Consider the following 14,464-nt stretch of genomic DNA (forward strand, 5'->3'; position numbering starts at 1 on the left):
TTTTCTCTCCCCCCCCCATTTCTTTTGGGGCACCTGAAAGTGTAAAAGAACACCAGGGGGAATGTGGGTTTTATCTGAATAAGGTAGATTCAGCTGTGTTTGGCAGCTTCCCTTACAGACAGGCAGCTAAAAAACAGTAACACAAAAATTATATTTTGGGGTGGGGGGGAAGGCGGATTAAAAGGGTGGGAAGGGAACAGTCTTTTGTTTTCTGTATTTTTGGACTGTGTAACATCCTGTTCTTTATAGTTTTTTTTAAAAAAACAAAAACATGAGGACTAGTGGAATGACTTTACTGATATATGCAAATCCTACCATTGAGTTACAGGTTTTCTTGGGGGGTGGGGAGGGGGGTTACTTGGGGGCAGCAGCAGCAGCACAGGAACTCTGGAGCATAGAAGCTTAATTTATTGTGGCTTTTTTCTTGGCAAAAAAAAAAGGAACCCTGAAGGTGGCTTTGTAAGCGTGTGTGTGTTTTTTTCTTCTTTTTGCAAACTTAAGAACATGACAATGATGTGAAAAAGCGGCAAAACTCTGTGTACATTCTTTTTGATCTCTCTTTTTTTGGTTCGATCGTTTCCTTTTTTTTCTTTCTTTTCTCTGTGAAGGCTTTTTTTGTCTTTGTAACTTTGCATTATTTGTAAATGAAATGTAATAAAGTTCAGCTGTTTTTCTCTCTGGCTGCTCAGCTCTGCTTTTCTGAATAATTGTTGTTAATTGCAAAGCTGCTTTGCAATGGGTTAAAAAGGGGTGGTTTTTTTGCAAAATGCCTTCCTCTTCCCTAGCCAGACAGCAGTTTTGCTTTTTGGGATCTCTCCTGGCTTTCAGAGAGCCTGCCCTGCGGGCAGCATCAAGAAACAAAACACAACCTTCTTGTCCTTAAGACAAAGTAATTTAATTCTCCAAATTCTCTATACATACATATTTTTTAAAAAGTGCTTTCTCTGCGTTTCTTCTTATTGCTTCCGAGAAGGTGCGCATTTCATTACCTGCCTTTAATGCGCCAAGGATTCAGGGCCGAGGAATGAGCATGTAACTGGGTTTGGGAGGAAGCCATGCGCCACGTTTACCCAGGGTCACTTGCTCAGACTGGCAGCCGCCCACCAGGCTTCTTGCCACCTGAGCCTTGAGGGGCTGAGGATCGAACCAAAGCAGGGGCACCTCTCTTGCAGGATGCCAGAGCAGGCCAGATTGGATTAGCTCAGCACACATTTCCCTCCCTGTCCAATTTAATTTACATTTCTCAAAATTGGTTACTTGCAAGACTACGACCATTTCTCAAGAGGGACGTCGCACCGCATCACCCCGTTTTTGCATGAATCGCTGATCTGTGCCTGGACAGTGATTCATGCAGGGGTGCAACGGTCAGCCCCACTTCCTTGACATCAGACCCGAACCCCCTACCTAGGGCTGGAGCAGAAGGAAGCAGCCTCCCTCTGCTGGCGAGTGCTTGGGGAGCTTCTCCTGGCCAGCCTCTCCCCTCCATGTTCTCAAGCGCCTCCGCTGGAACAGCTGGATTAGCTTTTGCTCTTCTGCATGGTGCAGAACATTCAGCAGATTCGTGGCCAGTGAGGGATTCTAAGGGGGCTTCCGGTTACTAGGGAAAGGGAGGCGCAGCGATGCCAGAGGGCGGCTGGGCGGCTGCTGCAAGGTTTTGCAGGACTGTCCATAATCTGATATATCGTAAAAAGAGCAGAAAGCAGAGGGGTGAGTATGTGAGTCTCGGGCCAACCCTAAAAGGCGCTTAGTAGTCTTGCTGGTTCCGGTAAGATTCGTAGTCCTCTGGGATCGTGTCTGTGAATGAGAGAACAGGAGGCAGGGGTCTTAGAATAGGGTTACCAGACGTCCCCGTTTCCCGGATTTGCGAATAAGTCCCCGGACAAATTGCATCCCCGGAATGTCCCCGGATTTCATCTAATGTCCCCGGGAAACGCGGCAGGGGCAGTCTCAGCAGCCTGGAGCAGTTGGCTCTGGCTGGCTTCAGGAGCTGCTGGGAAGTCCCCCATATGATGGTGGTGCAGGGGCTCTAAAATGCAGTTTCCGGGCTGCCTCCACCTTCCCTGAGCCCAGCAACTCAGCTGTGAAGGGAGGCTTCGTGCTGCCTATTGGAGCAGCTTCCCAACTCCTACTTGTGTGCAAGCAGGAGGGGGCAGGGATCTCTCAGTTAGGCAAAGGGAAGCCTCCCTTCTCAGCTGAGGGATCCCCGTCCCCTCCTTGCACGCAAGTAGGAGTTGGGCTGGGGCTGCTCTGAAAGGCAAGTGTGAAGCCTTGCTTCCTAGCTGAGGGATCCCTGCCAAGTAGGAATGGGATTGGGGCTGCTCCGATGGGAAGGGAGGCATTGCACTGCCTGAGCCTGACCACCACCGCTGCTCTCGGCCCTCCTTCTCCGCCTCCCATGCCAGACCCACCACGCATTGCTTCCCCCCCACCACCAAAGAACCAACACCTCAGGGGCTGCCAAGGCTCATGGAGAAAGGAGATAGAAGCCTCGGAGGAAGGGGAAACGTGGTGATTGAGGTCAAGGCTGCCCCTCTGCCACTGTCCCAAACGTGTAGTAATTAATTAATTAAAGTGTCCCCGGATTAATTGGGAAATATTCAGGTAAGCTTATCTTAGAATGGTAGAGTTGGAAGGGGTCCTGAGGGTCATCCAGTCCAGCCCCCTTCAATGCAGGGAGTAACAGAGTCCCACCCAGTAAGAGACTTGATGATGGGACTGTGGGAGTAAAGCGCTTTGGTACACCCATCCCTGGCCAGCACTCTGTTCCTACAGCGGCTAAATATCCATAAGAAACTAGGAATCCAGGTAGACTGCCTCTGGACCTGGAGGTTCCACAAGAACATAAGGAACCTGGCTTCTGGATCAGGCCAAGGGCCCAGCATCCAGATACCCCCACAGGGAGCCCCCAAGCAGGACCTGAGTGCGAGAGCCCTCTCCCCTCCTGGGGTTTCCAGAAGCATCACTGCCTCCAACAGGTGAGTCACAAAGGAAATACGACCCCAAGACTCACAGCTTGCCGGAGTCCGCAAAAGCAACTGAAACTCGCTTTCTTTTTGCTTGTGTGTGAAAACCTGTCACTAAATCTGTTTTAGCTCCTCCCCTTGGCATTAAAATTGGCATGGCTTTGAAGGCTGCACCCAGGGATGGGGAGAGAGGATGTGTGGGGCTGGGCGGGAGGGAGTGGGGCCTGCTCACCGTTGCAGCGATACCGCAGGTTGGACCAGATGATGTTCTCCTGGGAGAAACAGAAGACCCCCAGGCGCCCGCCTCTCATCGTGGTGTCGAGGACAACGCCTGTGTCGGCCACCAGCTCAGGGCCCTCGTAGAAGCGCGCCCTGGAGAGGCAAGGAAAACCATCAAGGATTCTAATGCCAGCATATTTGTGGCAAAAATGTGAGGGTCTAGGAGGCAGGAGCCTCTGCTTGAAAATAACAAATCATTATTATTACTATTATTATTATTTATACCCCACCCATCTGGCTGGGCTTCCCCAGCCACTCTGGGCGGCTTCCAACAAAATATTAAAATACCATAATACATCAAACATTAAAAGCTTCCCTAAACAGGGCTGCCTTCAGATGTCTTCTAAAAGTCTGGTAGTTGTTCTTCTCTTTGACATCTGATGGGAGGGCGTTCCACAGGGCGGGTGCCACCACCGAGAAGGCCCTCTGCCTGGTTCCCTGTAACTTGGCTTCTTGCAGTGAGGGAACCGCCAGAAGACCCTCGGAGCTGGACCTCAGTGTCTGGGCTGAATGATGAGGGTGGAGACGCTCCTTCAGGTATCCTGGGCCTTTGAGGCCGTTTAGGGCTTTAAAGGTCAACACCAACACTTTGAATTGTGCTCGGAAATGTACTGGGAGCCAATGTAGGTTCCTGCCTCCAAGATGATTTTTTGAAATAATAACACAAAATCTCTTTGGAAATAACCCCAAATGAAGGCCCCTTTGTACCTTAGGAACTTGCCTTATCTGGTTTTATTTTTAAATACACATTTCACAAAACAAGACAAATAATTGGAAACTGAAAAGGGAGCTTATAACCTCTTGCTTTGTTTGAAATAAATTTTGCAGGGTGTTTTGCGTTCAGCGACAACAGAAAACAAGAAGATGCAGTATTTTATTTTATTTTTTAAAAACAGGTCGCATTCAAATTCATGCACCAACACGAGGCGGAGGGAACCAGCCCCAAACAATAAAAATAGGCATCAAGAGCCGTCAAAACCTGCATAGAAGCAGGAAGTCGGAAGGCTGTTGGGCTCTGCTGAGGAGGGAATCCCAGAGCTACAGGACTGTAGTGATCAGGTGGGATTGCTATCAGGAATTATAGAAAATAAGGAGCAAACCATTTGTGTCAGCAATGAAAGCATTGCGTTGACTGGGTTTGAGACATTTTGATAACAATTTTTCATCAACCCACGCCTTTGCATCCCTGTCCTACCGTATTTTTCGCTCTATAAGACGCACCAGACCACAAGACGCACCTAGTTTGTGGAGGAGGAAAACAAGAAAAAAAATATTCTGAATCTCAGAAGCCAGAACAGCAAGAGGGATCGCTGCGCAGCGAAAGCAGCAATCCCTCTTGCTGTTCTGGCTTCTGGGATAGCTGCGCAGCCTGCATTCGCTCCATAAGACGCACAGACATCTCCCCCTTTTAGGAGGGAAAAGGTGAGTCTTATAGAGCGAAAAATACGGTATTCCTCTTGCTTGACACAGGTCAGTTGCCAGTTGCTGCACCAGGCATCCTAGGCCATAAAAAATAGTAGGCAGTTTCTTTGATGTAGCTATTGTTAGTTTTGTTAATCTTAGGGCCAGGAAGAGAGTTCACAAGGAGATGGTAAATACTGTTTATTGCTGTTTATGACCTCCAGAGTTTCCTAAAAGCATTTACTCTCAGCTATGTATGCATGCTCAGAGTAGTCTTTGTAGTTAAAAGTTAATTTCTTCTGATCTAACTTTGTCCCACGTGCGGTTTTTGAAATGCTCAGAGGAAATCTGATTGGTTCTTGTTTTTTTTCAATTTTTAAAATTAATTTTCCAAAAAAAAAAAATTAAGACAAACAAACATACATACATCCTAATTGTAATTAAACCAATCTTAATAACATTGTTAAGTGACTTCCTCAAATCCCCCTGGTTGAATTTCATTGTATATCATTTTAACAGTTTTCCAAAATCAATTTTCTCAAAAAAATTTAACTTGATCACTTAACATCTTTCATTCTTTCTAATTTAGCTTTAAACATCTTAATTCCTAGAAATCCGATTGGTTCTTACGTACACTGGGTAAAAAGTTTTTGTGTGAATAAAACGACCTGAGCCAAGGGGTGGACAGGAATTATTATTACACGCACTCCTCCCAGAGTCTTGCTGGTTCAAGCCTCTGTGTGTATTTTATTATCAGAGTCTAATCCTTCCTTAGCAATGACAAACCTAGACAGCATCTTAAAAACTAGGGACATCACCTTGCCAACAAAGGTCTGTATAGTTCAAGCTATGGTTTTCCCAGTAGTGATGTGTGGAAGTGAGAGCTGGACCACAAAGAAGGCTGATCGCCGAAGAATGGATGCTTTTGAATTCTGGTGCCAGAGGAAACTCTTGAGAGGCCCATGGACTGCAAGAAGATCAAACCTCTCCATTCTGAAGGAAATCAGCCCTGAGTGCTCACTGGAAGGACAGATCCTGAAGCTGAGGCTCCAATACTTGGCCACCTCATGAGAAGAGAAGACTCCCTGGAAAAGACCCTGATGTTGGGAAAGATGGAGGGCACAAGGAGAAGGGGATGACAGAGGACGAGATGGTGGGACAGTGTTCTCGAAGCTACCAGCATGAGTTTGACCAAACTGCAGGAGGCAGTGGAAGACAGGAGTGCCTGGTGTGCTCTGGTCCAGGGGGTCACGAAGAGGCAGACATGACTAAGTGACTAAACAGCAACAAATCTTTCCTTTGCTTTGGGAGTGCCTCACAGGACCACCACTGAGCCAGGCCTTTCCGCCTGGCACCCATCCCTGGCGCACCTGTGCACCTGGTCCCTGCCACTTACCGGATGTAGCCCACCTGGGGCCGGTGCTGCAGGAACCAGCGGTAGGAGGTCTTGTCCTTCCAGCCGACGTTGCGAGGGTCTTTCCAGAGCAGCTTGACCTGGTTGGCCGTGTCCCCAGTGTGCCAGAGGGAGTTGCGGAGGTATTCACCAGGGCCCGTCTTGGACTTCACTGCCTGGGATTGGAGGGAAGGGCAGCGAAGTTCAGAAAGCAGGAGTGGGTTGTGGGGGCTTCCCTGAGCCCCCCACCCAGATGTGGTTGGAGACCCACAACCTGTCAGTGTCAGCAACCTGCCCCTTTCCTATTTATATAACCCGCCTTTTTCGCAAGCTGGGATTCGAGGCGGCTTCTGGCATTTTAAAAATAACGGTTGTAAACATTTTTTTGGCGATCGTTTTCATTCGTAAAGCAGTTTTGAGGTTTTCTTTTCAACACTCAGGCACGTGGATCTTATGAAATCAAAGAAACAAACGCCGTGGAATGTGTACCAGTATAGTCAAAATGCATCCGAACACATTTAGAACCTGCTTGTCATAGAACTGTATTTTGTGTTTTTTATCCAGTATTTTTATGTTGTGAACGGTCCTGAGATCTATGGATGGAGGGCGGTTGTCAGAGCTGCCCGAGGTCCCAGCTCATAAAGGACCAACGCCGCTTCGTTGTTAAGTACGAAAGTCTTTATTGAAGTTCAGTTTCGCTTTCACAGCCGCAGCGTGCAGCCCTACGTCTCAAACTCTAGACCGCTGAAGCTCCGTCTGAATCTCCTCCCCCCAGACACCAGTTTAAGACTCTAGCCTTGCTCCACCTCTTCCTTTGCTCTCTCCTCCTCTGGTTCCGCCTGTCTGTCGGGGTCTCGCCCTTCCTAGACTCTTCTGACGCTGAGTCCCCTGAGTCTTCCCCCTCCCTCCGGCGGGCTTTAGGACCTGGTTCCCAATCCGGGTTTTCTGCTGTCCCGCGCGCCTGTACATTTGAACTTGGCGCGCGCGCCCAGCCAGCAACCTTCCTCCTGACTGTTTCACTGCTCCTGTCACTGCTTCCCCCTTCGGGGAGGCTAGCTGGAACTGACCTCCCCTCCGTTGCCCCACTTTCCGATGGAGGCGTGGTCAGCCCTGACTCATCTTCTCTCCCCGCTGGAGGAGACGCTGGTCCTGACACATGTGACTCTTCCCCCCCACTACGCTCTGGTGGGGAAGCTGGTCCTGATCCCCAGCTGCTGCTTTGGGAGTCCCCGCTGGTCCCTTGTTTCTGGTGCGTCCCTCCTGGGACCCCCCTTGCCCTGACCATCGGCGCCCCCTTCTGGGAATCTTCTGATTCGCTGGAGAAGCTCATGGAATCTCTCGGGTCACTGTCATATTCCCCTACGCTGCCCTCGGATTCTTCCCCTTCACTCTCCATTTCCTCTCTCCCCTGTGCTTCTGCTCCTGAGCCCCTGACAGCGGTATACAAATTTTAATAATAATAGAGTTAGAAGGGATCTTGAGGGCTCTCTAATCCAAACCCCTGCAATGCAGGAACCTCAACTACGCCATTCATTACACACACACACACACACACACACACACACACACACAGACAGGAGATCTTGAGGCAAGCCTTTTCCTAGAGAAAAAGACTACCAAGAGCAGAAGGACGTGGTTGAGGTGATGAAAGGCTGCCTAGGGGAGCTTCCAGATGACCTGATCTGTTTGCTAGAAGCATTCCATTCTGATTTGAGCGCTTGGCCATGGTCCCATCAGCCCCGGCGTCAGATGGCTGCCCTGGTAGGGGATGATGGGAGTCTAGGACATCTGGAGGACAACATCTGCACCAAAGGCTGCCTTAGCCTCTTTCCTGGTGGCCGACCAGAGCCTTTGCCTTGTGTCCGCAGGAGAACTGGCTCTTAACTGCTTGAACAGCCTGCGGAGCCAAAATGCAGACGAGATTTGGGAGAAGGCAATTGAGATACGGGACACGGGTGGCGCTGTGGGTTAAACCACAGAGCCTAGGACTTGCTGATCAGAAGGTTGGCGGTTCGAATCCCCGCGACAGAGCGAGCTCCCGTCGCTCGGTCCCTGCTCCTGCCCACCTAGCAGTTCGAAAGCACGTCAAAGTGCAAGTAGATAAATAGGTACCACTCTGGCAGGAAGGTAAACGGCATTTCCGTGCGCTGCTCTGGTTCACCAGAAGCGGCGTAGTCATGCTGGCCACATGACCCGGAAGCTGTATGCCGGCTCCCTCGGCCAATAAAGCGAGATGAGCGCCGCAACCCCAGAGTCGGCCACGACTGGACCTAATGGTCAGGGGTCCCTTTACCTTTAATTGAGATGCAGGTCAGCCGTTGGGGAAAACATCCCTGTTTCCCCGCTCTCATTGCCAGAGAGGAGAAACAGAGATTGGAGATTTTGTGTGGGCTGTTTCTTCTCCTGTTTTCCTGGCTTGGCCCGCGGCATCTGGGCTCCCCCTGGGCTTCTCAGCCACCTACCTTGAGCTGGATCCCCGGTTCCGCCACAGCCCGGAAGGGGTTCGCCTGCCAGTAGGTCTGCTCCATCTGCTTCCACATGACCACGTAGAAGCTGGCGCTGTCCTGGTATCCAAAGATGAAGCCGGCGTAGTCGTCGTCCGTGGCCGTGTTCACGTGGAAGGTGCCCTCGAAGTCCACCCCGTTGAATGCGGTGTACCCTCAAGCAAGGGAGAGAGGGGTCACCGCCACAGAATCTGGGGGTGGGGTGCAGCTGGTGGTCTTGGCCAGCCCGCAGGAGCCCCCAAATGGCTAGGGGTGGTGAGTTGCAGTCCAGCAGCACCTTGAGGGGCAGAGGTGGCCCCCCTGAAGCATGGGAATCCTGTCTCAGGCCCTTGGCCCATCTAACTCAGTACTGTCTGCATTGACTGGCAGCAGATCTCCAGGGCTTTAGGAAGGGTCCTCTCCCAAGCTCTAGCTGGAGAAGCGCCCAGGGACTGAACCTGGGACCTCCTGCATGCAAAGCAGGTGTTCTCGGCTCAGTATACCTGAAGGAGCGTCTCCACCCCCATCGTTCTGCCCGGACACTGAGGTCCAGCACCAAGGGCCTTCTGGCCGTTTCCTCACTGTGAAAAGCCAAGTTATAGGGAACCAGGCAGAGGGCCTTCTCGGTGGTGGCACCCGCCCTGTGGAACGCCCTCCCACCAGATGTCAAAGAACAACTACCAGAGACTTTTAGAAGACATCTGAAGGCAGCCCTGTTTAGGGAAGCTTTTAATGTTTGATGTATTACGGTATTTTAATATTTTGTTGGAAGCCTCTTTAGGGAAGCTTTTAGTGTTTGACAGACCACTGTATTTTAATACTTTGTTGGAAGCCGCCCAAAGAGGCTGGGGAAACCCAGCCAGATGGGCAGGGTATAAATAATAAATTATTATTATTATTATTATTACTACTACTACTCTTATTCTACCCCTGAGCCATGGCCCATCCATCCCACATCACTATCGGGGCAAGTGCTGGGGTCAGGTCAGCCAACAACTTTCAAGATGCCAGTGAAGTTAACACTTTATTCAAAGGAAACAACTCGGACACGGAGCAATGGATCCAAACTACAAGAAAGAAGATTCCACCTAAACATTAGGAAGAACTTCCTGACAGTAAGAGCTGTTTGACAGTGGAATTTGCTGCCAAGGAGTGTGGTGGAGTCTCCTTCTTTGGAGGTCTTTAAGCAGAGGCTTGACAACCATATGTCAGGAGTGCTCTGATGGTGTTTCCTGCTTGGCAGGGGGTTGGACTCGATGGCCCTTGTGGTCTCTTCCAACTCTAGGATTCTATGATTTTAACTCAGACCAGTGAGCATAGCAACTCTTCATAATAATAATAATAATAATAATAATAATAATAATAATAATAATAATTTGTATCCTGCCCTCCCCAGCCAAGACCGGGCTCAGGGTGGCTAACACCAGGTATAAAAACTATTGATTAAAATACAACTTAAAAACAAGATTAAAATACAGCATTAAAATGCAGCCTCATTTCAGTAGAAACTCAAATCAAAAACTTGGGGGATGAAAATGTCAAATCTTCACCAAGGCTAACTATCCAGACTGGTCCTACATGGGTCAGAAAAAGCCAGGGAAGTCCCCAAATAGGAGTCCCATCACAGAAGGAGAAAGGAAAAAGGAAGGAGGGGGAGGGGATCAAGTTGATTCCAAGCCAAAGATCCAGGCAGAACAACTCTGTCTTACAGGCCCTGCGGAAAGAAATCAGATCCTGCAGGGCCCTGGTCTCATGAGACAGAGCGTTCCACCAGGCCGGAGCCATCACTGAGAAGGCCCTGGCTCTGGTTGAGGCTAATCTAACTTCCTTAGGGCCCGGGACCACTAGGGTGTTGCTACAGTGGTGCCTCGCAAGACGAAATTAATTCGTTCCGCGAGTTTTGTCGTCTTGCGATTTTTTCGTCTTGCGAAGCACGGTGTCGGGAAAGTTTTGGAAAAGCTTCAAAAATCACCAAAGTCTTTAAAAACCTCAAAAAAGGCTACCACACCGTGTTCTATGAGTTGCTCCTCGAAGTCAAGTCGCAACTGTATTGACGGTGTTAAGAAAAAGGAAACAAACTTGCAAGACGTTTCCGTCTTGCGAAGCAAGCCCATAGGGAAAATCGTCTTGCGAAGCAGCTCAAAAAACAAAAAACCCTTTCGTCTAGCGAGTTTTTTGTCTAGCGAGGCATTCGTCTTGCGAGGTACCACTGTATTTATGGACCTTGAGGCTCTCCGTGGGGCAGACCGGGAGAGGCGGTCCCGTAGGTACGAGGGTCCTAGGCCGTGAAGGGCTTTAAAGGTCAAAACCAGCACCTTAAATCTGACTCTGTACTCCACTGGGAAGCAGTAGGTCTTGCCCCAGTGCGGCAGTTGTGAGGACTGAAGTACCCACCTTCCCACAACTCCCTAAGTCGCCCCCCCCCCAGTTCTTCCATTGCGACCTGAGGCTCCTTGGCTATCTCTGCTTTGCCCTCTGCACATTCTGGGAGACTGGGGGGGGGGGAGCTGGTCACAGCAGGAGGGGGAGACCCCCTGGACTCATCATCATCATCATCATCATCATCAAACCTTTATTGCATTAGCATACAGCCATAGCAGGATAAGACAAAAATGCTAGAGAGAAGCAACATAACAAAACAAAATTCAAACGATATTACTGGCATTGTGACATTTAAATTACCCTAAAACAATAATGTAAAAATTTAGTTGCCAGCGCCAGGAATCTAAAATGCAGATGTATATAAAACATATAATGGCCCCAAAATAGGCTCGGCACATTAGGTTAAAAAGGTAATACAAAGAATTAAAACAGGTCCAGGTCTGGGACACACTACCCAGTCAGTGTAGCCCTGAGTTTCAAAGCCTGCACTATAAAGATTGCCACCCCACGTGAAATTTGGGGATTTGCGTCCACAAGAAGGAATTTCAAACAGTCTTCCTTAGATGTGATGGTGGGCGGGATCAAGAGGAGGAGCTTAGTTCTTATTAGCTCATAAATAGGGCAGTAGAAAAAGAAGTGTATGAAGTCCTCTACTTCATTCATTGTGCATGGACATAGACGCTGAGTAATGGGGGTCTTAAAGTAAATCCCCTGCAAGAAGGCCGTGGGTATAGAATGGAAACGGGCCCCTGGACTCTTCAGCAGCCTGCCTCATCTCTGCCTCTTGTGCCCCCTCCTCTCCGCTCCTGTCTCTGATTCTGGACTGCTCTCTGCCACAAACTCCCCCTGCTCACTAAACCCTGTTGCCCCTCCAGTTTCTGACACTCCCTCCTCCCAGCCTTCTCCCTCTGGCTGCCCATTGTCACCCCACAACCCCTCATCAAGCTCTGAGCCTTCTTCCCTTGGGGGTCCCCCAAGCTAGTGCCTCCCCCCCACTCACCCACATCCAACCAGTCCATGACAATCACTTTTATCAACAAGCCCATGACCTTTATGTTCAGATGACACAGCTATTCACTGGTATTCTTTATGGCTGGTTGGTTTTCATGAAGACTTTGCAAAAGAATATTAATAATGGTTTGGAAAGGATGTGGGATTTAGGTGTGAAAAATATCACTTACCGACTGCCAAACCTGGGTCGCTGTTCATGGTCTGAACAATCTCCATTCCCTGCAGATGAGAGAGAGAGAGAGAGAGAGAGAGAGAGAGAGAGAGAGAGAGAGAGAAAGAAAGAAAGAAAGAAAGAAAGAAAGAAAGAAAGAAAGAAAGAAAGAAAGAAAGAAGTGGGAGCTTTTTTCAGTCTGAGAGCATCGTTCCAGAAGCACAGGTGGTTTGAAAGCACGAACTGGACTACTGCAAAGTGCTCAGTGTGGGGCCACCTTTGAAGACCACCTAGAAGCTACATCCGGTGTAGAACAGCTGGGGAGCTTTTTCAGCCGTTCAGAAAACATAATACTGGGTGGAGCAAGGTCCCTGTTTGCTTGCATCTCAAAGCCAAGGCAGTGGTAGATCACAAAACTTTAGTAGCTACGCAACTTGGAAACTAAATGTCTGGGGAACAGCTCCCTCACATCCATCTCCCTGTGCCTTGGCTCCCAGTACGTTTCCGAGCACAATTCAAAGTGTTGGTGCTGACCTTTAAAGCCCTAAATGGCCTCGACTCAGTATACCTGAAGGAGCGTCTCCACCCCCATTGTTCAGCCCGGACACTGAGGTCCAGCGCCGAGGGCCTTCTGGCAGTTCCCTCGTTGCGAGAAGCCAAGTTACAGGGAACCAGGCAGAGGGCCTTCTCGGGAGTGGCGTCCACCCTGTGGAACACCCTCCCATCAGATGTCAAAGAGAAGAACAACTACCAGACTTTTAGACGACATCTGAAGGCAGCCCTGTTTAGGGAAGCTTTTAATGTTTGAGGCATTACTGTATTTTAATACTGTGTTGGAAGCCGCCCAGAGTGGCGGGGTATAATAAATAAATAAATAAATAAATAAATAAATAAATATTATTATCATTTTTATTATTATTACTAGTTCCCAGGGCCAGACAGAGACATTTGGAGGGCCACGTCTGCACCCCTCTTCTGGACAGCCCCCTCCACACCTGGGCATAACTGAACAGGGACACGGAAAAAAGCGTATTCTGTGGAAAGCTTTTCCTTCTGTTTCGGACTACAGCAGGAAATGGGGTATGTAAAAGCCCCCAGCTGCTCCTTTGCCAGCTGACCTGGTTGAGGACGATCCAGTTGGGATCAATCTGCGCATCTCCCTCGGGATCCAGCACCACCGTCTGAAACGCCCGGAAGTCAGTCAGCGTCACCTGGGCATTCTCTGGGCAGACGTCTATGCGGTCGACCACCAGGTCCTTATCAAAGTCGCCCTGGCAGGCGTCCCCAGTGCCGTCTCCTGCAGCGGGAAGAGGGGGAAGAAGGCTCAGTTTCCTAAGAGCAGCTCTACCCTCCCCAGGGGGTTCCAGTTGGGTCATGGAAGTACCCAGGCAGGGGGTGGTGGGGCAGGAAGGTCACAATGCCATGCCCCCCTCCCTGCAGGCAGAGGCTGCTAGAAGAAAAGTTAGGATTCAGGGACTTTCCTTTTTTACTTATTTTATACAGTGTACGCTCGGGATGCACGTTCGCAACCAGCAGCGTCCACAACCCACAGCGCTGCGTCTGCACACATGCGGGTTGTGATTTGGTGCCTCTGCACATGCACAAAATGCGATTTAGTGCTTCTGCGCATGCGTGACCACCGAAACCCAGAAGTAACCCGTTCTGGTACTTTCAGGTTTCAGCGCGTCCGTAACCCAAAAAAACACAACCTGAAGTGTCTGTAACCCAAGGTATGGCTATTTATTTACATTTCTAGGTCTCTCTTCTGCCCACAGGCGTTCAAGGCAGCTACTGAAGTTGGAAGACAAATCATTTTTTAATTAAAAACAACAACAGCAAGTTGATGGATCTCATGGATTCGAAGTTATTGTTATGAGTTTGGCAGGGGTGTCAGTCTGGATGATACCCCGGGTCGCTTCCAATCCTGTATACAGTGGACGCTCGGGTTGCGAACGTGATCTGTGCGGGATGCACATTCGCAACCCGCAGCGGCGCGTCTGCACACGCGCAGGTTGCAATTCGGCGCTTCTGTGCATGTGCAAAGTGTGATTCAGCGCTTCTGCGCATGCGCAACCGCCGAAACCCGGAAGTAACCTGTTCTGGTACTTCTGGGTTTCGGAGCATCCGTAACCCGAAAAAACACAACCTGAAGCGTCTGTAACCTGAGGTATGACTGTATTGCAGTGGGTGAGGAAAGGGGGAAGAATGTACAAGAGGAAGCCTGACCAACTAGTTATTTGTCAAGGCCATGCCTTTGGCAGGCCAGCTGAGACCTGCAATTCTACAGATCCAGAGAGGGTGCCCTGTTGCCATAGAGACGTGTGGGTGGTCCTTCTCCCACATCACCTGGCTGGATGCCACACCATCGTAGGATGGAGAGCAGGTGGCCAGAGGGGTGTGT

At 49.7% G+C, this 14,464-nt stretch overlaps 1 protein-coding gene across 1 annotated transcript in view; it reads right to left on the reverse strand.

The window, feature by feature from the left end:
* Positions 1–1,443: 1,443 nt before the first annotated feature.
* The window catches only part of COMP (cartilage oligomeric matrix protein), a 40,813-nt gene continuing 27,792 nt past the window's right edge, over positions 1,444–14,464 (reverse strand). The window contains exons 13-18 of the mRNA XM_053372479.1: positions 13,182–13,360; positions 12,083–12,131; positions 8,499–8,695; positions 6,040–6,212; positions 3,196–3,335; positions 1,444–1,794 (exon numbers count right to left, since the gene is read on the reverse strand). Coding sequence (XP_053228454.1) covers positions 1,745–1,794; positions 3,196–3,335; positions 6,040–6,212; positions 8,499–8,695; positions 12,083–12,131; positions 13,182–13,360 — 788 coding nt within the window. The 3' untranslated portion in view covers positions 1,444–1,744. The remainder of the gene's footprint in view (positions 1,795–3,195; positions 3,336–6,039; positions 6,213–8,498; positions 8,696–12,082; positions 12,132–13,181; positions 13,361–14,464) is intronic.

This window comes from Podarcis raffonei, chromosome 18 (genome assembly GCF_027172205.1).
Source record: "Podarcis raffonei isolate rPodRaf1 chromosome 18, rPodRaf1.pri, whole genome shotgun sequence".
In the NCBI taxonomy this organism is placed as follows: Eukaryota; Metazoa; Chordata; class Lepidosauria; order Squamata; family Lacertidae; genus Podarcis; species Podarcis raffonei.